Here is a 24322-nt window from a genome sequence, read left to right on the forward strand (position 1 = left end):
ATTATACGTCCATTTATATTATAAAGATATAAAGTTTAAAATATTTAATTTAGCATATTTATATTTATTATGAATTAATACATATTATTTTTTGGTTTATTTATGCGAATTTATAATCGTCAACCACAGTTACATTATATTGATCGACGCGTTCATATCCGAAATGTCGTTGGTGGTGCCATCTATTGAGGAAATACCTAAGTAATTGAGGCGCGATAGAGAGCTTTGCAAGCCGTTTTGGCTTTCGATGTCATAGTAACCCCGCCAAAAGTTTTTTTACTATTTATTTATTTGACAGTCGAAGTTCAGATATTGTTGATAATTTTTGATTTTGCTATAAATTACCAAATGTATCAGGGACTGAATACATATCTTATTCATAAAGTTAAATTTTAAATTGAAACCGGGGATTTTTGGAGGGCCGTGTGCAATACACCACGTGTCCACGTGACGAGCATCAGCCATTCGAAGGCGTTGTCGCCATATTACCTGTGTGAATCTCGACTCCTTGCCGTATACAGTGTGTGGTTGCCGGGTACTCATTTGCAATGAGTTCAAGTGTTTGCTATAAGTGCAACCGCTCAGGTCACTTTGCCCGTGAGTGTCCTCAGGGTGGTGGCTACGGACGTGGTCGTGAAAAGTGTTACAAATGTAATCGCTTTGGGCACTTCGCACGCGAGTGCAAAGAAGATCAGGAGAGGTGCTACCGCTGCAATGGCGTGGGTCACATCGCTCGTGATTGTCAGCAGAGTCCAGACGAGCCATCCTGTTACAACTGCAACAAGACTGGTCATCTGGCCCGAGACTGTCCAGATAATTCCAAGACCTGCTATCAGTGCGGCAAAAGTGGTCACATAAGCCGTGATTGTGAGAGAGATGACCGCAAGTAACCACATCGTATCTTTGCTGTTGTATTAAGAGCTGTTCTCTGGTACTGAATTTATTACGTGTACTGGTGTAACGTGAAGGAAGGACTCTTTATTAAGGTACCAGGAACCCACTGTAACATGAAATTTTTGGCCTACAGCAATAAAAAAAATGAAGATTGATAACCTCTGGACTGGAAGACAAGTTTTTATTTCAAAAAGATGTACTGTTTTGTGTAATCGAGCTGTATACTGTGATTCATCTAAGAAGTCGTTTTGTCTTTGTCCTTGCTATTATTGTAAATCGGTTGTGGTTGGATAGTCAAGGGCAGCACTATTAGGTTTGCTTTGTATTGCAAATATGATCCATAGTACCTTGCATAATGTGGTCAGAAGCAAGGGTAAGTTCTGAGCCACTCTTTTTTTGACTGACTCCTTGACTAAAGGTCCTTAAAAAAGTGTAACAAAATGAATGATAAGTATCAGTATGGAAATGTGTAATATTGAATAAAAATCTACATGTTGAAAATGATTTATGGTTTTGAAATTATTTTCCTTGTAGGCCTATTGCGCTGGTAATCCCAATGAAGTTCTTGTCTTATGGGTTGTAGTAATTCGGTAAGGGACGCGAAAGTAAGCATTTACCCGCAACTGCAATTTGGACGACGGCCTGCCCGAGGAGGCGTTACTAAGAGGTGAGTAACCGGATTTCATCAAGTTTTGCCCAATAACTGCATATTTAACTTTCCCTAGTCTTTGAAATGGCACGACTAAGGCGGGTAATAACGTACGGGTAGTCGCAGAATTTGCGAAACACGTTTACTTAAATTCAAGATGTCGGACGACCACATGTTTTCAGTAACTCGATAACGCTGATATCTCTCATGGGAGTGCGGTCTGTGACGCGCATTTTGTTCTAAATAGTTCTCCATCGTTGAAGTTTTCTTATAAACCATAATCGGTGGTGGTTTCATACCTTTTTCAGTCTTAGGTGAAAGTTGGTGAGGTTTGAAAATGAGTTTCGTGCAAGACGTGCATGTCCAGGATTTGACGAAATCTAATTTCGTAAAACCTATGGAAATGCATTATACTTTGGTAAGGGGAAGGATGATTGTGATTTTGTTAATAAGTGTTTATATATAAGTTGCATGTAATGGCTACGACATGGTGGTATGTTTTCAAAGGGTATGTCGTAGGATTAATAGGTCAAAACTTAACCTTAACCAGGCTAGCAATATCGTGCGTTTTTGCTGTAATCGTCATTAGTCTTACATGGTAATTTTTTGAGTTCAATTGATGACAACGTTTGGTAAAATATTTTCACTTCGCAGCATGGCGTGCGAAAAAAGTGGGATCTGCTGAAAATACACGACAGGTACGTTTCGCACAAATGCTCTAGTTTTCGGTTAATTTTAATGTTAATGACGCATAATTATTATTCTAGCGTGGCGATATTAATTTACAACATAACCAGAAAAGTCGTAGTTTTGGTGAAACAATTTAGACCGGGTAAGGAAATCTTAGTATTCGCATTGAACGTTAGTTATTTTATCTTAATGTACTAGCTTGCAGCTCGCGTTGTATTTTGGAAATTCTAGCAGTGTTCTGAGCATTTTGTAATTTACTATGCTTTCAATTTACAGCTGTATTCTATGGAGCAATTCCGGCATGTGATTCCAAGGGGAACATAGATATTAGCAAATACGATCCGAAAACAGGATTGACGCTTGAATTGTGTGCAGGTATAGTCGATAAGAACAAATCTCTAGAGGAAATAGCTCAGGACGAAGTTTTGGAGGAATGTGGTTACAGAGTTCCTGTTACAAATTTGCAACGTGTTATCCAATACCGGTATGTACCATTTTCATTCATAGTTCTTAGACGAGTGATTCGAGTTTGTGTTAAGCATTGATAGCCGCTGTAATAATAATAAAAATTTAAGTTCCAAGTTTCAAAAAACATAGTTCCAAGTTTCTAGAACTGCATTTCCGTTAAAGGCGTGTTTACTGTGGCTAAAAAAGGACAATTGCAATAATTTCCACATGTGGGACGAGTAAAAAAATGTCCTTGTGGAAGTCAACTTTCGAAGTTCTTACATATTCTATGCTCAGATATTCTTGTGTATTATTAATGTGATACTAGATGGATTTACTTCCTAGCATGCAGTAATTTATTTTTGTCGCTCCTCGCAGGGCAACCTGTTGGTGATGGTAGTTATCCGTCATTTGTGTTACTTGAAAAGTGAGCTCTTAATTTCAAAATAGGATGTTTTTAATTTTATCCATCTATTTTAACACGTTTAGGTCTAGTGTGGGTATTAGTGGAGATAAGCAGACTGTTTTCTATGTGGAAGTTACCGATGATATGAGAGTTAGTCAAGGTAACGCTCTGTGATTACACATTGCAAATCGTTCGTTGTGGCATATTTCGATGTTTCTTGAATATTTTTCTGATTTAAGGTGGTGGAAATATCGAAGAAGGAGAATTTATTGAGGTGGTTGAAATGACGATTCCAGACGTAAAGAAACTTCTTGATGGACCTGAAGTCTTAAGTCCTGGTGGTTTTCTATTTGCCTTGACATGGTTCTTGCACAACAAGGGTCCATTTGAATAAACTGTTGAAAATCAGTGTTTGTCCCCGATTCGTGGTCGCATTTAGCATCTTCCGTTTAATGCATTGCAAAAGGGCGATTTTCTGTGGTACTTATGGTGCACATGCATATGGTAGCTGATGTTGTTTAGAGTATTTATGTGTTTGAATTTAGCATTCATCTCCAATTTCAAAGGGTAAGGTTCGCAGAATTTTAAGTGCTGCGGGTAATGGTTATCTTTTATAACTACGCTTCACACATTTCCTTGTTAATCACTGGCATAGGTGTGGGTAACTGTCTCATAATTTCTTCTGGCATAATAAGTAATCATTTGGAAGTCTTTATAGTCGCACATGTAACATAGAAAAGGATTGTCATACTTATCCCTGGCTCCCTACATGTTAAGTGGCTGGAGTATCTTGCTAGTTGTGCTCTTTAATGCTCAACCAGTGACTTAAGCTTTTTCTTGTTGGTCTGTTTTAAAATGTATGCATTCATCTCATGTTGTGTACCATACCAGATGTATCATTAAATATAAGTTAGAAAACATGTTCTGCCGATCAATTTGGTTGTGTATTCCTTCAATTTTAAGCCATAACCATCAACTGTGATGGGGCAACGTTTAACTACTCTGATTATTCTAGTAATGTACAATGGAAGTGTTCTTTGTGCTACCAGTGGGTGCTTTTGTCATTAATAGAAATCTTAATAGGTTTTGAGGTAAGATGTGCCTAGATTGAATTTCCAAATTTAATGGAAAAGTAATTTTGAAGTAAATAAATTTGGACCTTGGTATGAAACTTTTTAGGCTTGTGCAGAAATTTTGTTTTACGTGAAAACCACATTGCTTTGAGGGAATACTTAATGCTTCATGATGACCAATCCTTGGATCCAAATCCAAATTGAATCCTTTAAGGACCAATGGGGTAACCCATTTGTGGTAATTAATATTCACTAAATGTCTGTAATTAAGAGTTGACAAGGCTACTCTAATTTTGTCAGCCATCCATCTTTTTGAACTGATGGGCAAAGGTAATGAGTCGTGTAAGAGAAATATCCTTGAGTGATTGATGTTTCACTTTTAAGGACATGTGGAGAAGTCATCATTTGCCTGTCTGAGATATGAAAATTTTACCCAAATAAGTCTGTATTGGCAATTGTACAAATAGCATTATATTAATTTTTTCATAGGTCTACCTTGGAATTTTGTGTGCTATCTGATATCAGTTATATGAAAGGACTACTCTGGTAGTTTTCATGATTGAACTATTGGGTTACCAACAAAAGGCTCCCTAATGCACCTAATTCATTTTAGAACTAAAAGCAGAAGCATGTTAATGAAGCCAAAAAAATTTGGTTAAAATTAAGTGCGGATCAAATCTTTAGGACAACTATTATTATATCCTTATTTTGTATGGGTATGAATCATTATTGCTGATTTCCTTAGCTTTTTTTATGGCATATTAACAAGATGGGACATTGGTTTGATGATAGGGCTACGTTGTAAGTGTATTGATTTTATCTCTTCTCTTGAACAAGAGGATGCTCATAAAACATTTTGTATCTTTTTGCTGGCTTCAACTATCTCAAAACTGCCCATATAGATTGATTGTGCTGAAACAGCCTCAGGGATAAAGGTTGTCAAGATGAATATTTCAGGACATAAAAGGTTTGTTTTCTTGAGAAAAAAATTGTTTCAGGAATGGGCTGGTGTTTTTATTTCAATATAATGATAGACTTCTTTTATGTTAAATCTTAGAGTTTAAAATTACTAAAATAATGCTTTAATAAGTATATGATAGTTTATTCTAGTCATGTGAACTTGTATTTAATAACAGTCGACTTCTTTGCTCTTCAAATGGTGAGACACATGGCAATAATTTAAAAAATGATATATTTCAATCAGGATGAAGTGAGGAAATTGCAGTCCAAAATACATCACTTAGCATTAAAACTGTAATTTTTATTACCGAAGCCAAGACATACTCAGAATTGAGACGAAGTCTTGTTGAAAACTAGGGAAAAAACTTTGGGTCATATTGATGGTATTGGGGTAATAGGTGTGGCCTAAGCTTTCAAGGATCAAGTGAGAATTAAGAGCCTAATTGATGCAACAGGAACTGTTCCATCCCTAATTGGTGTTTGCTGGACCACTTCCTTCCAAGATTAGAATAGATGAGGGTAAGATGCAGGTATTATCCCCCACTGAAGGTGAGTGTTTCTTTGCCCAATTTTTTTCCTCCCAGACCTGTCCAGCTTGTGGATCTTTGGGGTCAACATGTGATTCACTGTCTTGACAGTTTGGCAGGTGGAATGGGAAAGAGTGCAGTTGTGAAGCTTAAGGGATACCGTACTTCTCCGAATATAGTCCCCCTCTGAATATAGTCCCCCCCCCTAATTTTGAGGCTTCAGTTTCAGGAAAAGTTTAAAAAATGTGTTCGAATATTGTCCCCCCCTATACTTTTACCATAGGCATTTTTGGAAAAAAGGGGGGACTATATTCAGACATATACGGTAATCAGAGCGACTCAAAGGAGTATCCTAAATGATTTTAGTTGCATCTATTATGCATACAAACATAATCATCAATATTTTTCCGATGAGAGACGGATAAAATGACTTTTTCACTAAATTTCCTTCCATTGCATTGCCTTGAAAAGTTCAGGAGTCTGGCCGCTGGACTCCCAAATGACTGATAAGCACGAAGTGCAAAAACCCATCTATGGCCATGTGCTCTTGCATCTGATGCTTTGTGATTATTTGGTGCCAAGAGACTACTATTACATAGCATCTTGAATGGTTTTGAGCAGTTTATATTACTATATGTGGCTCCACTAGGGAGCAGCTGCTGCAATACAGTGAAACCAGTCTGTGCATTAATTCGCACTCCAACTTAAGTCACTAGTGGCACAAGGATCGGTAGCTGTCAATGTATGTATTTGGCCATGAATTCCCTTCAGATTTCCGGAAGAAACAAACACTGTCATGGGGTTTCACTGGCCCATTAGCTACGGTGTTTGACCCCCGTGCTGAGGTTCCAAGATCAATTGTCATCAGCGATACTTTATTCAATATTTCTTATTTAACGGAGGTCTGCTTTTCACAATTATTTTTCACGTTTTCTTTACAATCTTTTTGTGCTCATGCAGCATGTGGTGTTTTCCCAATATTTCTCTTTGAATTATTATATTTCCATGTTGCATCACAATGCATTTTGTAAAATACACATGTACTTGGATTCCTTTTATATTGCAATATGGGTTATTGGGCTCTTGACAATTCAAGCCTAGTGTTTGAATCATAGGAAAGGAACAAACCGTTGGAAACCAAATAGAGGGAGCCAGGGAGGGAATGGTTTCTTCCTCCGGAGTTGGGGACGGTCAACCATCCTTTCACTCAGTGAGGTGTCACTAATCTAAGAGGAGGCTCCGGAGAAGGGACTTGTTGGTAAATTTTGCTTTTTCCATCGAGAGAATTATCAATTTTAATCATCAAAGAATATTGCTTTTCCAGTTATGTTTTTTCCTACTCCACAGGGTGTTAAAAGTTCAACTTATAACGAAATCTGATTTGAAAACTAGGCATGAATGGTTAGAATGAGTCTACAATATCATATTGCAGTATAAAAGGAAACCAAATACATGTGCATCTCAATAATGTGCCGTGTGGCGTCACGAAAATAAAATAATTCAAATCAAGCTTCCGTGTGGAAAAAAGGGAGAATATCAAACATCACAAGTATACAAAAACATTTCCCCCCACAGAATTAAAATTTAAGTGAAAATCATGGATATGATTGTGAATAGCAGGTTTCTGCAAAAGAAAAAGTAGAAGGAAATTATGAAAAAATTATACTACAGATGTGAATAGAACATGGAACTTCAGAATGGTAATCCACCACGGTAACCACTGGACCACATTTAAAAGTACTTGCATATTGTTTTGAAGGGAGTACATTTCACTTTTAAATGTTTAACTGCATTTTTTTAACTATTAGATATGAAATTGAGTTTGAGCAAAAAGCGATTATATTCAACGCGTGGCATATCTCATGCGGGCTATACATATGTTGACTTGTATCCTAGCAACTAGAGCACCGCTATTTATTGCAACCGGTGGGAATCAATAGAACCATGGGAATGTAGAATCCTCTGTGGTGCGTTTATGCGTTTCTGCAATGAGCCTGAGATGGGGCAGGGAAATATAGATGAGTTTAATTCAACTCTCAAGAAGTGTCACTGGTAGTGTGCATATTAAGGGTAAAAATAGGATAATATTGTAATTATGCAGTGATTATTTTGCATATGTACACACTTAGATTAGCCATGGGCAGAATGTAGTGCCAACCCTTGAAAAACAGGAGTAAGGAAACCACATCTGGTAGGGCTTGTTTTCAGCAATCTTTATGACCAGGTAATCAATGCATATTTCTCAGAGTGTTTGAAAAAGCTATTGCTTAAAATTCACATTTTAAGTATCGAATGAATCCACAGAAAGTGGCTGGTTTAAAAAAGATGAGATGCAGGTATTTTTGTCTGTAATCTAAGGATATACATGTACTAAGGGTGAAATTCAGCAAAAAAAATATTTTGGCTTAGCAGGGATTTGATTCCAGATCTCCTTATTTCCAGTCAGGTATGCTAACAGTGAAACAAGTGCGCGGGCTGGATGAAAGCCCTCCGTGGGCCGTATTTTGGAGATCCCTGTTCTAGCCCATCAGTATCTTAATTCTCTCCTAAAGTATCCATGTCTGATGGTATCAGTTGATTAAAATCCATCTCACTTGGGAATCCCACCCGAAGGTTGAGCTAGATAGGTGAGGGTTGAGCTCACCTCAAACACAGCTACAGGCATGTAATATTTTCACATTCTGGGTAGAGGGGCCAGATTCTTTAGCATGTGCGTGAAGGCTTCACCCCGGGATTTTAACCAGGGACCCTTTGATCAGCACTATACACACTAATCAACAATACTACCCATATCCCAAAATCATTCTGCATACATAATTAGGCCTACAGAACTGTTATTGAATATATGGAATGACTTAACCCTTTCACTGTTGTTCAATTTCTGAAAACCTTCTCCTCACATGCGGCGAAAAGGTTAAAATGCGTTTCGTGGGCCCATGGAGCAGCTACTTCCAGGATGGGCGTGGTACACCCTCCGAAGGGTCTCTAATCTGGGACCCTTTCCTTGACGAACTCACCCTCGCTGGCCCGTCTCTTCGACCCTCCGAGCAGGGGCCTCACTCCCCAAAAGTGACCACTCTGACTGCATTTTGAAAATCTATCAATCAATCTGATCGTTAAAAATGATCGTTTGCATCGCATTCAGCAATCAAGTATGTCTTTAAACCGTGTTTCTGCGATGAAAAATAATGATTTTGTTAACTTTGCTAAAAATGTGGCTGCGGACCACCGGAAAATGGCCATTAGCGACCATTCTGAGTGCTTCAGCGAAAGTGCTGAGCACATGGGGAGGAAGAAAAAGTAAGTTCACAGCAGTGAAAGGGTTAAATCAGTTCACTATGATTTTTCGTGTATTGATTCAGCCTCCATTAATACCCACTCCCAGTCTTGCCCTCTCTGGGTCATTCACTTGGACTCCTTAAAAAGTGTGCGAGGGACTGACTCTACAAGGGTCATGTAGAGTGGGATGTGGAAACGATTGGCATTTTGCTCGTGCCATACAATCAGTTGAAGTCCACCAGCATGAAAACTACCCAGCTTCCAGTGTTTCAACGCCTTGTGTGGACACTAAGGATGAATGCTATTTTCCCTTGCATTCTTTGGAGATGAATTAGGTGGCCGAAGTTGCAAACTTGCTGCTTGGCAGAAATAATTTAGGGCACAGGCTCTTAGCTTAAGGCCTCAAGGTTCGCCACTGGTATTTTCCCTATTGTGCATCAAGTGACATAAATTAAGAAATCTCTGTTTTCTTAGAGATCAGAGGTCAAATTTAACCTCATTTGAACAAGCTCAAGTAAGTGGCCAATAAAGCTATAGTGTATACCATGACATATGTATATACCTAACATTGTAAGAGATTGATAGCTGGTGTTCATCAACTGAGTGTAATGAAGCATTTCAAAAGCATTGCACACTGAGGGTAATAATATCTAGGAGCAAAAAATTTCCTTTGACGTGGGCATTATTATTTTTCATTACAATACCTGCTTGGCCACAAAATGTTGGGTTTGAAGGAGAATTTTTGGGTCCTTGAAATCAAAGATCAATTAAAAAAAATAAAACACCTTTAATTTGAAAATAAAGTGACTCACTTCTCACAATTTAAATAAAATAAACAGTTACATAATCTTACAATGGCATTTCCATAATGTAGCCATTCAAAGTTTGTTGCAAGGTCTGCATAATATTGCAATCAGCCATTAGCTTTATAAAAAATGTTCTTTTTTGCTCTTGCATTGTATAATGATTAAGTGTTCGTGCCATAGCAGTTACATTATATAACAGTCTTTCTGCTGACTTACGAAGTAACCACCACTTATTCCAAGCATATATTGTTAACATCATCTTTAGAAAACTGTGACGAAACCCAAGCCAAACCCCATTTCAAGTTCGTCAACACAAACTTCAAAGCCTTTGTCCACTGCTCTTCAGAGTTGAACTGAATCCTGTAATCGGATAAAATATCATGTCAGAACACTTTAGTTTCAGCTATGACTATCGATGATAACAAAAACTGTCAAAGCACACATTTAGCCTGGTAATGTGAAAATTTCTCGCAAATAAGCTCGAAAGCTTAATAACTTTTTCTGAGAATTATAAAATAAACGGCAATACTCCCTGCTATAAGAGAGAATCTCAGTCATATACAAGTAGAAGTGAAATCTCAATCACTGCATCATAATGATGATCATGATTCTGGTATTTGTACTATTACTAAGTGACAAAATTATTCTCACTACATGAACTGATATCTCAAAAATAGATAAGTAACTGGTAGAGCTCATGACACAAATGAAGTTAAATAATTTTCACAAACTTCAAAAGTAAAAGACTGTACCAAACTCAGTTTTTGTTTGAACTTAATAGTTTTTAAAATCAGAACAGTACTAATCCCAAATACAGTGGATACGAAACCCTAGGGCGGGCTCGCTGGTTACACTCCTGGGCCGAGGTCTGGAAGCGTTAGCTTATCACCTCTGCACCACAGAAGGGGGAGGACAGGAAGGAAAAAGGAAGGAGGCGCCGCCGCGATAGGAGCCCGACGACGCCTCCTGGAACAGGTTAGGGAAGGAAGGGATGGGACGAGGAATCCCACACCAAGTCACAAAGGCAGGCGGGTCCTACCACTAGCGAAAATAGGGAAAACTATTTCTGTGCCAGCGATTTTAGAGGATTATTCTATGAGGAAGAATAATCCAATGCTCAAATCGCTAGATTAATCTCAAATGCAGTTATACATAGGGGGTTTTCTCAAATAAATACCTATTACTTCTTGTTTCTAGAATATGTGGTGATGAGCCTGGGGTGAATTAAGAAGTGCCACTACGTCATTTCCTTCCCAAATCAATCATCTGGATGTGCATATACGTGTCTGTAGTTTTATAGCTATTCAAAAATGTGTCCACAGATCTATTGCCTCTACATATCTAGCATGAGTTATGCAAACTTAAAGAGCTCTACAATGCTGACCAAAACTTGGCAAACAATTCTATCTATAGCTTTAGCGATGAAGGTATACCTCTTACGACCACCATCTCCATGCTAAATACAGATAAACAAATGCAGAGTAAGACTTCACTTTGAGATGAAAATATTTTGAGGGTAAAGACGTAGCACACCTGGACTTCTTTCTTGCACCCACCATAAAAATCTAAATTTCTTCATTTTTGCTGTGCCACTAACTGTAAGTTAGAGATTCTACCACCATGCTTCAAAGCACTGCATATTGACAAGAAACACACTGAAGTGTAGCACCCTGATTGCAATGAATCTTGGAAGATTCGTAGATTATGGTGGGTAAATAAATTTAGTGAAATTGTAAGTGACCTCATCAAAATGTGTAAACAACACAGTGATGTCACGCTCACCATCCCTACCAGAAACTATCGCCTTAAGCGTTCGTTGGATGGTGTAGTTTGCATGTTTTGTTGTTCACTCATATGGATGGGGCTACAAGCTGAATTCTATCATCGCTTAGAAACTCTAAAATTTTTCACATTAAAACTCCTTGATATCATGCTGCAAGATTTCCTTGCTTACCTGCTGCCTCAATCATCACATAGATTGCAAGCTCGCCCAGCACCATCAGACCACATCTCTCTTTCAAGCATAATCATCATGAGGAATGTGTTGCAATAGGCTGTCGAAGACTCAATGACAAGCGAGTGAGTAAGCCAATGAAGGAAAAGACCTCACGGCTCTTGACCTAGAGCAGCAATCACCATGACTTCGAGAGTGAATAGGCAGGGGTGACATGCCCTTCAGTGGGACTTAGATCGCCCTCCTGAATTTTAGTAACTTTTACACTGATCAGCCTCTTCCATGCAAACAGTATCCTTTACCCAATGATATAATTATTGATACCACAGCAACTCACTCCATAATCAAGAAAAGATAGGTAAAAGGAATGCAGAGACAAATATTTGTAATATTTAATGAGTTGAAAAAAGATCACTGAGGTGAATCTGTAAAAAAGTTATTAAAGCACAAGTTACAATACCCACATATTATTAACATGAAGTTCCCACTTATAATTTCGGTCTTGTATTCATAGAATCTGTGGAAAATATTTTTGAAAAACAATATTGCAGAGGAGCATTGAGGGCTTTTCTCCATTCTTACTGGTGCACTGCCTAAAACCATAAAAAAATTATGAATTTTTTTCCCTTGTTAAACAATCTTCTCCGTTAACCAAACCGTTCAACCTAATTACCTTCCTCCCTCCCCCTCGTAGCCTGGTATAAAAGGATGTGATGGACCTCTGTAGAGTTCACCTGATGATGACGTCTAACGTTGAAACCATGGTCGCAAATGTGTGAATAAATATTAATGTGAAATCACAAAGTTCTTCCTTTCAATTTGAATAATGCATCGCTTTCACCAAGTTACGCCTCAAACAATCAATTTTATGACACTTTGTTTAAGATAACTGTGTCAAACCGGCTGAATTTTAGGTATGTGTTGTTAGAACTTAGCCATCGATAAAGAGCTTCCTTTCGATGGACATCATGGGCTGAATTGTATACAAGTGCTTCTTTGTGACTTTGTATAACTGATTCAAGCGTTTTTATGGCCTTGAAGTTTAGTCAGTGACTGAAATGGATTTCTTTCATGCAATCACTCTGATTGGTTTTTAAAACTCTGATGAACCACCAGGAATTGCACTTTTTCTTTCTAGACAAATTCTTTCGTGCTCTCTGTGATGGACTGCAGTTCCACAGAATAGTTTTTGGACCACTCCATGGATATCTTTTGCAGAACTGTGTAATTTTGTTACTACCCCAAGTCTCACTGGAGTGACTTATAGATTTCACCTAAACCAATTTCTTATTCTCCTAAAGAACCCACCTTTGTAATGCCTTGTTGTGAACCACAAGGCGATTTTCTTTAGCTGTCTTGAAATGAAAGAGGAGAGAAAACCTGAACCGACTAGTATTTTACTCTCAAAGCATCAGCTTCCATTACCTGCTTCTTGTATCGGTACCATGTGCTGATTGTGAAAAATGGAAATTGCAGCATTCTGTCTTTAACAAAATATTTCCCTTCTTCCCTGATATCCAATTCATCATAGTCATTCTTTTCTGCCGTAGTGATGGTTATGGCCTAGGTTTTTAAATTGGTTAATTTTGCAAGATGTTGTTGAAGAAGGAAAAGGAGGACAAATATCATCTTCCCTTTCAGAATCACTGCAAATGCCACAACAAACCTTCCTCATCCCTGTCATCATCATGGTCAAATACCAGGTAATTTTCAGTCACAGGGAAGAATTCATCATCTTCAACACAAGATTTCAGTATATGAGCTGAAACTCGTACGATAGAATGTCATCTCGTTGAAGCTTTTCACTTAAATGAAATGAGGTAAAATCTATTGAAGGGAAATAATTCCCAATTGCATTGAAAATGAAATCATTCTTTCATGCAGGATTATCCAAAATAATAAACTATCACTCAGTAGTTTCCATGAAAAGTATTGAATAACAAAATTTACTCCTTATCAGTTTCATTGTCTTGTGTCGTAACTCCCCCTGCCAAATGCCTTCTGAGGCAACTAGTGGGATAGCACATACCTACATTATTTTTTAAATGCACTAACCGCATAGAACTCCCATTGCAAGACATGTGACCACTGCCTATTGACGCACCTATTCATTTCTCCTTAGATACTCCGTTGCAGCACTTTTCTCATGATAATTATGCTTGAAAGAAAGTCACTCATAGGCGAGCAGTAAGTGGTTGCTGTGAAAGACAAGTTCAATACATGCATTTTGATAATTCTTCCCAGCGTGATAGAATTCTCGCTTTATATGACTTTAATCTCTACATTGCTTAGGATATAAAACACAATCCAAGTGTTCCTGCTTCCCAGACATATGAATGTACAGAAACAGCTTTGATTGACATATATCTTCATTCACTAAATTCAAACTGCCTTCAAAATTCCATTCCAAATTCTGTTTGCAATTTTAGGGTGGCCTTCTGAAATATCAAACTATAATTCTCTGACTTTTCCAGACTTTCCAATCCATTCTACCATTTTTCTTGCCTATAGAATTGGTCCTTCCCATTTGAATTGATGTAAAGCCTCCTATGACTCATACTTAATGGTAAAATATTCAACACTTGGGAAAAAAACAATTCATAAATTATGCTAAATCACTTAAAAGTGGTATAAACTGCATTGTATTATAGAAAAATTAGCATCCCAATGGCTAGTTAAGCTACAGAACATTACAGTTTTTTGAGGAACTTGGTGACTCCAATAGCACTGTTTCGATTAGTGCTTGCTTTTAATGGAACATATTAAGATCGTTACTTATTAAGTGCATGTACACAACATTCGCAATAGCCTCCTTGATGCATTTACATGTTTACTTTAGTAGATAAGCCACAATTAGAAGCTGAGCTGACTTAATATTAGCAGCAAAAGCCATTTTGCATCAGTAAGTATCGCTGATGGCAAGGAGCCTCCATTCTGTCCCAGATAGCTAAAATCTCCTCACTCCTGCCATCAATGAAGCCTAATGCTAGCTACTTCCCATCTCCCTTAAAACTGCTATACCATTCCAGGATGTACATTTGAATCAATGGAATAGCCAAAAGAGTATAATGACTAAGTTACACACAAAAATTGAACTACATCATCGTACAAGTAAGATTAATGTTTTAGAAGGTAAAGCTTAACCCTTGGGCTGCGGGAGTTCACGATTTTAGCTGTTGGCCAGTGCAGAAGAGACCCCCCGCCACGAGGGCTGGTCTGGTAGAATTAAGCCCATTAGCGATCCTTATGGAGAGGGAAAGTGATCAAGGGCAAGATATCCAGGCAGCAATAAAAGTTTTGGGTAAATACCGCAGTCAGTGTGCAAAACATAAAAATGTTCCTGTACCCTAAGGGTTAATGTAAAACCTTTGGAAGGAATTAATAATACACAACATTAAAAAGGGCCACTCTACATATAAGGATTAATGCGAAAATTAAAGCAAATGTCACTTACTTAATCGAATATGAATTTCCAGTCGCGGAATCTTCAATTTTCCCCCGTTCCATTCGGTAAGGTAAACAAAACTCAGAATCACCCTTCTCCACTTCCTCTTTGAATTGCTGCAAACAGTCTAAGAATGCAACCATGGCAGCATCAAACTTGGTATCCCATAAAAACCTGAAGCCTCCAGAACCATACAATGGAAGCTCTCGATGCTCAGCCAATACCTGATCAATTTCAAAGAGTATAAGAAAAAAATAAAACTATTATTAGACGAAATTTATAGGCACATTTTGCTCAATATTAAATTTTAAGACGAAGTCACCAGAAATTCTGAGAAAATTTTGTTAACATGCCACCCAGTGAAAACTAATTAGAAAATGACGATCACATGATTCTCTGTGTTTTTCAAAAATTGATTGTTTCCCAGCCACTACCATACGGTACCATACAATACATACCACACTCCACGGTAAGAATGGTGGAAAAACTTAAGCTGTGGTGGTTACATCACCACAGCTTGAGTTTTAACCTGTTAATATAACTATCAGAAAAGCTAAAAATGTTAACAGTAATAAGTATAAATTTTCAAAGTATGTATTTCTAGATACAGTTGAGTCCTCGTTTAACGTCACTTACCGTTCCTGAAAAATGTGACGATAAACTAAATGACGTTAATCAAAGGATAATATCCCATAAAAAACAATGTAAAAAGTGAATATCGGCTCCTAGACCTCACAATTCTGATGCGAAAAAATGTAATCGTATCGTATCTGGGGCATTTTTTACGATGGGAATGCCATGCTATGGCATAAATACGAGTTCCTGTGTTCATTGACGACAATAGCAGCAGTGACATTATTCCTTCTCCATTTTTGTATCTTCCCACATTTGCTTTTCGGCTTCGCTATGGGGTGCGGTCCAATGAATGCTACTTCCGCTACCAGACGCTGCTCCAGAGCACCGGTCCATTGGCCCTACCAGCCCCTACGTTCGCTACGAGAATTTATTTTTGGACCAGTCAGGAGCGAAATCAAAATGGCGGAAATGACGAGGGTGGGCAAACTGGGATTATGAATTCGAAGAGATGGTTTTAATTGCGAATTGAGGCGGGCGGGCTTCGCCTGGGCATCATCATCGCTGAAACATCGTCGCAGTAACAGGAACCAAAATTATTGTGAACATTGTTCTCTTGGACATTTTTGCGTGGAAATGTCTCAGATGCTAAAATTTGCTAAAACCGTAATCCCAATTAACAATATACACACCGTTTCACACTTTGTATAGACTGACTGTATTACCACCATGAAATGAACAACCTGCAACGCTTGCCACTTCGCCTTTTTTCTCACGCGAAATTTAAAAGACGTGACGTTATCGCGAAGCGAAAGTGCGATAAACGAATGACGATCTCAAAATTTTCGTGACGTTATCGCGAAATGACGTTAAACGGGGTGACGTAGAATGAGGACTCACTGTACTCTTATTAAGACCGACACTTCTCTTCTTCTTTCAGTATTGTGATGCTTTCTGCCCATTGAATGCTACACAGTTTTTTTACAAAAGCCACAAATAATTACTCAGTTGAAATACAGATGATAACAGAGATCATAAAATTATACACAAAAAAATACCAATGAATATTTACCATCCAAACCCTTTAGCTCACTTAAAATTAGTGATGGGTCGATTCCAGAATTTTATCGATTCCGATCCCGATTCCGATTCTGATTCTACAGAACTGATTCCATCCATTCTGGTGCCATAGGCTCCAAGAAAAATATCACTTAATTCCAGGCAACAAGAAAACCACTTAAAAAAATATTACTCTGTGAAAGAGTCAGTTGACAAAAGCATCTTTCATATCAGCACTATGCAATTAAAATATAATAGCTAAATTTCAAAACAGTTAACATACCTGAAAAGTGGTGTTACATGATAGGTATTACTTTAGAATATTGGCACTCATAATATGTCGACCATATGTATGAGTCCAAACTACAAGGGAGAGCCCTGAGTACATAAATTTTCATAGTTGTAATAAAGATTACATACTACGTATATGAATCATGTAATATTTGGCCCTTTCAAATTCTCAAGCAGAAAAACCAATTATTCTACATGCTCAGCCAGCAGGTTTTGACGTCTCCATGTTACAGTATTACTGCCTGCAGAAAATTTCCTTTTGCAACACACTTGTGTGATTAGGCAAGTACTTTCCTACCAAAATTGCAAGATTTCGGAGACTTTGGAATTTTTATTAAAAATAATATCAAAGATTTTTTTGGATCTTGAATCTTCATGGAATTCAAGTGGACGAAGCGAACGAACTATAGAACTAAACTTAAGTTTTGTAGAGCCAAAAAAAATCTATACTTCTCACGTCATTTAATCAACCTTAAAATCTCTTCCTTTTTTTCAGTTCAAGAAAGAAACTAAACGCTACAAATGAATATCACATCGGACGGACGCAGTAATAAAAAAGGCTAAAAGAGCCTTGTGGTGTGAAAACTCCCCTTTCCGCGCGACTCACCTCGGCGAAGGTGGAAAGGGAAAAAGGGTATCGGTTGTTGCCTTTCGCGGAAACACTTCATTTTTCTCTCTCTTAAGCATGCTGACTTAATCTATTCACTTATTTACTTCAATACCCGAGGTATATTTCTTATGCGTGGAATGGTTCCGAAAAATATCCAATCCTTCGTATTTTCACTCGAGTAATGCGCTAAATTTCTTGTCGATCTATACATAATCCTTTTTAACATCCTCATTTTAGTGTTTAAAGTCAATTAAGACGATTATCCATGCTTTAAATAACGATTTTCAAGACTAATGTTTTAAAAAACATGAAAAATCGGCCTCAGTTACCGAGCCTTCTGCGGCGTGTAGCACAGCCTCGACGCGCGAATGAAAACTCGCTCTTATTTCCTTCCCCGCAAACTTTTTTTCCAAGATTTCTAATACTCTTTAGAAAACTCTGCTTTACATTGTGGTTCAAATTTTCCGAGTTATATTTTTCGTAAACGAAAGATAATGTCTACTTTATGTCAAATTTCACGTGAAAAACGGGTCGGCCATTTTGCGTTGTAAAACCAGACAGATGAGAGCCAAAATCTTCAAAAGTCATTGAAAGTATAAAAAAGGTTATCCCTCCCTCCGATCTCTAAAACTCCACGTCGACAACTATAGTGTATTCGGCAAGCTGAAACTACCAGGCCAAGGCATTAGACTGACTTATCGGCTTTAAAAATTGCATTATTACATGAGTTTCATGATAGCGCTTCCTGTCACCAGATTGCTGGACCTACAAGCCTCGAAAGCTCTGTAACCTTAACAACTCGACTCGACATTCGTAATTCAACTCGAAACGGTCGAGTCGAGCACCACCTACTCGATCGACTTGAATTTTCGAGTACTCGCACATCACTCCAAGATATGTTTTTTTATTACGATTACGTGGCGTAAAAATTCAAATGACTGTTGGAAACGCGGTCTTATATTTTGCTGTTTGAAGTACTACTGGAATCGGAATCGATTTTTCACCTTGCCAAGTACTCGTTTTCGATTCTGGTTCTTGGTCGAGAATCGAGGAATCGAACCGACCCATCACTACTTAAAATTTAAGCCAACATTATTTTCTTCGATTCATAATCGTAATTTTCATATATTTGAAGCCTTGAATTTCCTCCAAAAAATATATGGTTTGAGCAACACTACTACATTCTAATGGCCCTCGCTTATAACCACATGCCTACCAAGCATACAAGAAAAATCTGACAGGTCTGAATCTTTTCTACATATGAAATTGCAAGTTGAAGAGAGTCATTGGATTAGTCGTGAGAAAAGATGCTAATAAAAAGTGGAAACTACAGAAATCCCTCCAGAATGATAAAATATCTTCAAAAGCCTTGGATAGAGGACAAAATAGCATCATCAGTCTCTGAAGTAACATTTCATTATTCCCTCCATGCGAATTAAGATAAAAACAATGAACGTGAATTTAATATATTTACAGTAGCATTTCAATCAGAAGGAATAATAACTATTAAAAAATGAAACTCCAGCTAAAATCCTTTGGAACTTCTCATTTGATAAATAAGAACTGGACGTGTTTGTACCAAACGTACAACTCACAACAAGATAGAAGGCTGTGAGAATTACGGAGATATAATATTTCTAAATAATTTCTATGGCACAGTGTGTTTTTGGTTTAGAAAAAAACTGCACAAAAATTTTCTCTGTGATGGTAGCGGTAAAGTAAATGGTCTATTAGCACATATCTAAGGACTTACCTCTATGTATGAGTGGTTCCCATAAGGAACAAGTCGAAACCTCTGAAAGGTAAGGTTCATTTTTCGCGCCAGAGCAGCTAGCAAGAGAGCAGTTTGACCCCAAGCGGCATTAATTTCACTCCAGTCCACAGGAGCACTCGGCAATCGTCCAAGTCGAAAGTTATTTATTGTTCCGAAATGGCCACTGTGCCAGATGTGAAACGTAGCATTGAACACATTGGTCTTCTTCAGCTTATCCAACTGAGTCTGTGCATAGTGCAGCTGGCACTCCAAACTAAAAGAAAGGCATTTACCAAGGTAAATTAAACTATTGCACACTGATTATGACATCCACAGGTAGATTACTCATATAACATAGCCTTCAAGAGGGTCATCATTAATCTTCTAATAACATCCACAGTCAATTTTCAGTTGGTTTTATGGCTGGGTCATTTAAGCAACAGCTTTGATGCATGAGACACATTTGTAATTGACCAACTGATATTTTAGCTAACGACTGCTTCTAAACTTCACAATAATACAAGGGCCGATATGCTTGGCCAACTTTCATTTTCCGTATAGGACATCTAAGACCCAGCCGATCCATTTTAAAAAAATCAGCCAATTTTTACAAGACTTGAAATTATTAATAATAGAGAACATCTCTTAACTATTAAATCCAAACATGGATAGTACACATATGGCACCAATAAAAGTACAATGTGATTGGACGAATCCCATGATATATGCAAGCCTGAGTTGTGAAATATTTAATGATTTATGTTAGTTAGTATGCAGGTAAATACTTTCCGACTTTCATTATAGCTCAATACAAAAGGAGTTAATTCTATACAAATGCATCTCTGCTGATGCTCAATGATGGCTATTAGTGACTCACTGAGAAAAAGAGTAGATTCATCATATAAGAGATTCACCCCTTGCAACTGTGTACATAGCTACAGCTGAACTAGAAAAATGAAACCCTTCACTCTCTCAAACACTTGATGAAAGCTTAGCTTTCAAAAGAATGTAAAGACCTTGATGCCATAAAATTTTCTATTTCAGGTCATTGTAAACTACTTTGGATAAAGAAGGTTGACACAAGTTTTATCAAAGAAAGAGGAACCACAACATTTCCCCATAAGTAAATTGCTTGACCATTCTGAAAAAAAAGGCTATGCAAATTCTCTAAGCTTACAGTGACAGCAGAGTTTACAAATAATGAACACTTTTTTAATCAAAGGAACACACCTTCACTAAAGGAAGAATCCAAAGCTTTTTTAGGGCTAAAAATTCAACTCCGACAATAAAAAGTTATCCATACATCCCACTGCAGTAGTAGTATCAACAAACCTTCGGAATTCATCCTCTGTCAACAGATACTCTCGCCTGTGCCTGCTGTACTCCCTGTAATACCGCTCTTCTTCCCTTTCCAGTTTATCTCGCTCTTCCTCATGCTTTCTTATCGACTCCAAAGTAGCTGCCTCTTCTGCCTGGAGTTGCTTGAGATCTTCCTGGAGCCTCATCTCCTCCAGCCTTAGCTATAGACATGGACATTGCCAAGAATCACTCACTGATAACATGCTTTGCTTCCATAACCTCTATACAGCTATTAGTGCACATAAGCATACCATGAAAAGGCTGGAACAAACATCCTAACGTAATATTCATTTTAAATATGCAAGGTAAATTTCTACCAACTTTACATGGCAACTACATATTATTTTAAAAGAGTAGGACTTGGGCTTATTGAAAGATTTGTAATTCAATAAAAACTATAGACATTGACTTCCATCCATCATATTTGAAATTCAACACCACTATCAGCATTTTCAGGAGTGAATGGCTTCTCCAACAACAATTGTACATATCACGGAATAATTAGAAACTCAGAAACGAAATTCATTACTTAAAACCAACAAAAACTGGACAACTCCAATTTCAAAACTTACACAATAACGTACATATGTATCCAGTGGCGTAACTAGGAAGTGCTTAGGGGGGTATGAGGGGGCTTTTGGGGGGGATGTGAGGGATTAGTGGGGGCAACCCCCCAAGAAACAGGGAGTTCAGGAAATTTTTGAAAATCAACATGCCTGAAAATGTATTTTACATCATTTTGGCACTTATAATTTAACTTTAAACAGAGGCAGTTATTATGTATCAAATCCAGACAGGATTTTAAAATAATGTTTTTGATTTCTCAGAGACTTTGGCGGGCATTCCCCAATCCCCCCTATAGTTACGCCACTGTATGTATCTTTACATAACAACCATCACGTTCACACGTACAAAAGTATTTCCCATAAATCCATTTTCTCATTAAAGACCTAATGCAACACTAAAGGACAAGAGCAGACAACTTATTCAATAGGCCTGAAATCTAAAGAGATTTCTTACCAAACCCTACATAAAACCAAAGTTCCACATAAACTTTCACTGCTTTTATAATTTTAGCCAGTCTATTATAAAATCTATCAGATAGATTATGAGCTTTAAGTTTCATAAAGAATATTAGTAAAATTAGAAATTGCAATGTTTCCATTTGATTTTATTTTAACACGACATGTTTCGTTGTTACAAACAACATTATCAATTGTGACATTAAGTCTTAAGAGTTCTTCCATATATATGTCTTGGTGCTTAAACGGAGGGGGTAATGTGGAGGATGGGGACTGGGAGTTCAGAAGAGGGGATATTGAATGTTGTGATGGAAAGGGTTTAATTTTTTAGGGTCTCGTAAGAGAAGCAGGGTGGGGGGGGGGGGGGAAAGAGAAAGGTTCCAGATGGGTGAGGGTACCATGCACACTGTGTGGAGATAGGGGGTCGGCGGAGAATGGTATTTGACACTTCATGGATAAAATTTCTATTTTATGTGTCTCGGTTCTTGAAATTGTAATGTCAGTAATGTTGAGGGAGGATGAAATAGAATTTCATTCATCAGGGAAGTGTCCAGATCTTTTAGTTTTCGTATATCCATTACAATAAAGGGTCAATGGTGGCCAAAAACATAATGGTAACAGGGCATTATTGTACTTTGGACTCAGAAATACTCCAGTAAGAAACAAATGAGAAAAAATTAGATGTCCTCGTAATCATTTTTTTTCGCCAAATGTTTTTACATTTTCTACCAACCCTTTACACACAACCTCACCCAAATGCTATATCCTCCCCTTCAAACCATGAAAGAGCAACAGAAGAAGGACTGGGGGTCAACCACCCAGGAGAAGAAGATCATCTGGACGAGGACTTCATCGGGACAACCACAATGCAAAAGAAGACAGTGAAGGCATGAGTGGTACCATCAACCACCCGGAAATCTTTCTCTTCCCCCCCCCCCCATCCTGCTCCTCCCCGAGACCCTAAAAAAAATCAACCCTTTCCCCACAACCTTCAATATCCCCACTTCTCGACACCCAAACCCTATCCTTCACCTTAATCCCTTAAAGCACCAAGACATATGTAAGGAAGAACTCTTAAGACTTATGTCGCACTTGATAATGTTGTTTGAAACAACGAAACGAGTCGTGTTAAAATAAAATCCAATGGAAATATTGCAGTATAATTAACGTTAAGAATTTCCACCACATCATGCCTCAAAGCATACAAAATTTACACAAAGAATTTATATGATGCAATTTTTATGAAATAATTTGGTCAGAAAGGTAAGGACATTCTAGGGAAGACCTCTCTGTGAAAAATATTTGCCTTCAGCTGAATACCTACTCTGGTGTTCCAAATTCTGGTAAGGTGAGATTCAAGTTTCACCACTAAATGATTCTTCTTCCAAGTTAATTTCCATGTGAAACAACATGGAAATTAGCTTAGAAGAAAGATTCAAAGGCTACATTTTCATGTGATAAAAGTGTGCAACTTATTCTTTACTGAATGTAAAATTTCTTGACATCAATCTTTCGTTTCCCTGACTTTCTCATACCTTTGAAATTAAAAACGTACACCAAAGCAGTGGTATGTGGATGTAACTGTCTAATAAAATTGTTGATTGAACAGTATCACATTAAGTTTCAGGGTACAGAAATGATTACAAGATCATGAATGACCAAGGACCAAATATTAGCAAAGATAATATCCATGACAGATGTAAAACCTATTATCTTAAGGCTGTCAGGCTGGCTTTGAACCTCAATATCTCGCTGCCAGCTTAGCGACATGAGAATCCTTTAAAACTTGTGTAAATTGGAAAAATCTTTAAAGCCTCAATATAACAGCCATTACCTCTACATCAAAAAGCTTCTTTGTATAACCCACTTATCATACCCTTTCAACAAATGTTAATTCATCCCTAAAAATCTATAATATGTTTTCAATGTCGGAAGAGTGCTTTTCTTACCTCTTCCAAGTCTTTCTCCATTGCACTTAAAGCAGTTTCTTCATCTTCCAGTTCCAATCTGAAACAAAAGACACATCATTAGCACTATGTGTCTTCACAAGCCAGACATAAAAAAAATAGGCTATTCCCATTCAAAATGTGATAATTAGGTACTTATTTAACTTAAAGTCCAAAGATTCAATAATTGGACAAAAACAGAAGAATAATAAAGTAATTAAAGGACCTGAACAGTCAAAACCTATGGGAAAAAACAGGGAAGTTGGTATTGAGAGCCTTTCAAAAGTTATTTAAATTCTAAGATTTCAATCGAAATTATTTCATTTTCTGATTTCAGCATTGCAAATGCTTCTTTCTGTCACAACAACTAATCCTAAAAAAATAACTGGCCCATTCATGAGTTTCAATAATAACTAGAATGATTGAATTTGTGAGATACACTAAAATTTCCATTCTTAACTAACTGATATTGACAACATCAACACTAGATGTTTTGGTTTGTAAAAATCTTTCAGCATGAACTATTATCTGTATGGAGGGAAGAGAAACCAGGTTGACACTTTCTGCTTTGACATCCCC

The 24322-nt window shown here is 37.6% G+C and overlaps 3 protein-coding genes across 4 annotated transcripts in view; 2 read left to right on the plus strand and 1 right to left on the minus strand.

Annotated features, from left to right (window-relative positions):
* Positions 1–377: 377 nt before the first annotated feature.
* Positions 378–1398, plus strand: LOC124167496 (CCHC-type zinc finger nucleic acid binding protein-like). The gene has a single exon (XM_046545421.1). It carries the CDS (start codon positions 549–551, stop codon positions 888–890), a length of 342 nt encoding a protein of 113 aa, XP_046401377.1. The 5' UTR covers positions 378–548; the 3' UTR covers positions 891–1398.
* Positions 1399–1653: 255 nt separating this feature from the next.
* On the plus strand, positions 1654–4006 carry LOC124167495 (uridine diphosphate glucose pyrophosphatase NUDT14-like). 2 transcript variants are annotated; one of them, XM_046545419.1, is made up of 7 exons: positions 1654–1761; positions 1852–1961; positions 2198–2241; positions 2311–2375; positions 2510–2717; positions 3170–3246; positions 3326–4006. In XM_046545419.1, exons 2-7 carry the CDS (start codon positions 1881–1883, stop codon positions 3478–3480), a joined length of 630 nt encoding a protein of 209 aa, XP_046401375.1. In that variant the 5' UTR covers positions 1654–1761; positions 1852–1880; the 3' UTR covers positions 3481–4006. The 2 variants fall into 2 exon arrangements, with proteins under 2 accessions (XP_046401375.1, XP_046401376.1); XM_046545420.1 differs by lacking the exons at positions 1654–1761; positions 1852–1961 and adding an exon at positions 2016–2051.
* A 5686-nt stretch (positions 4007–9692) lies between these two features.
* The window catches only part of LOC124167766 (beclin-1-like protein), a 28445-nt gene continuing 13815 nt past the window's right edge, over positions 9693–24322 (minus strand). Inside the window, exons 4-8 of the mRNA XM_046545780.1 lie at positions 23747–23804; positions 20749–20936; positions 19417–19690; positions 15140–15354; positions 9693–10091 (exon numbers count right to left, since the gene is read on the minus strand). Coding sequence (XP_046401736.1) covers positions 9962–10091; positions 15140–15354; positions 19417–19690; positions 20749–20936; positions 23747–23804 — 865 coding nt within the window. The 3' untranslated portion in view covers positions 9693–9961. The remainder of the gene's footprint in view (positions 10092–15139; positions 15355–19416; positions 19691–20748; positions 20937–23746; positions 23805–24322) is intronic.

The sequence above is a fragment of the Ischnura elegans genome, chromosome 11 (genome assembly GCF_921293095.1).
Source record: "Ischnura elegans chromosome 11, ioIscEleg1.1, whole genome shotgun sequence".
In the NCBI taxonomy this organism is placed as follows: Eukaryota; Metazoa; Arthropoda; class Insecta; order Odonata; family Coenagrionidae; genus Ischnura; species Ischnura elegans.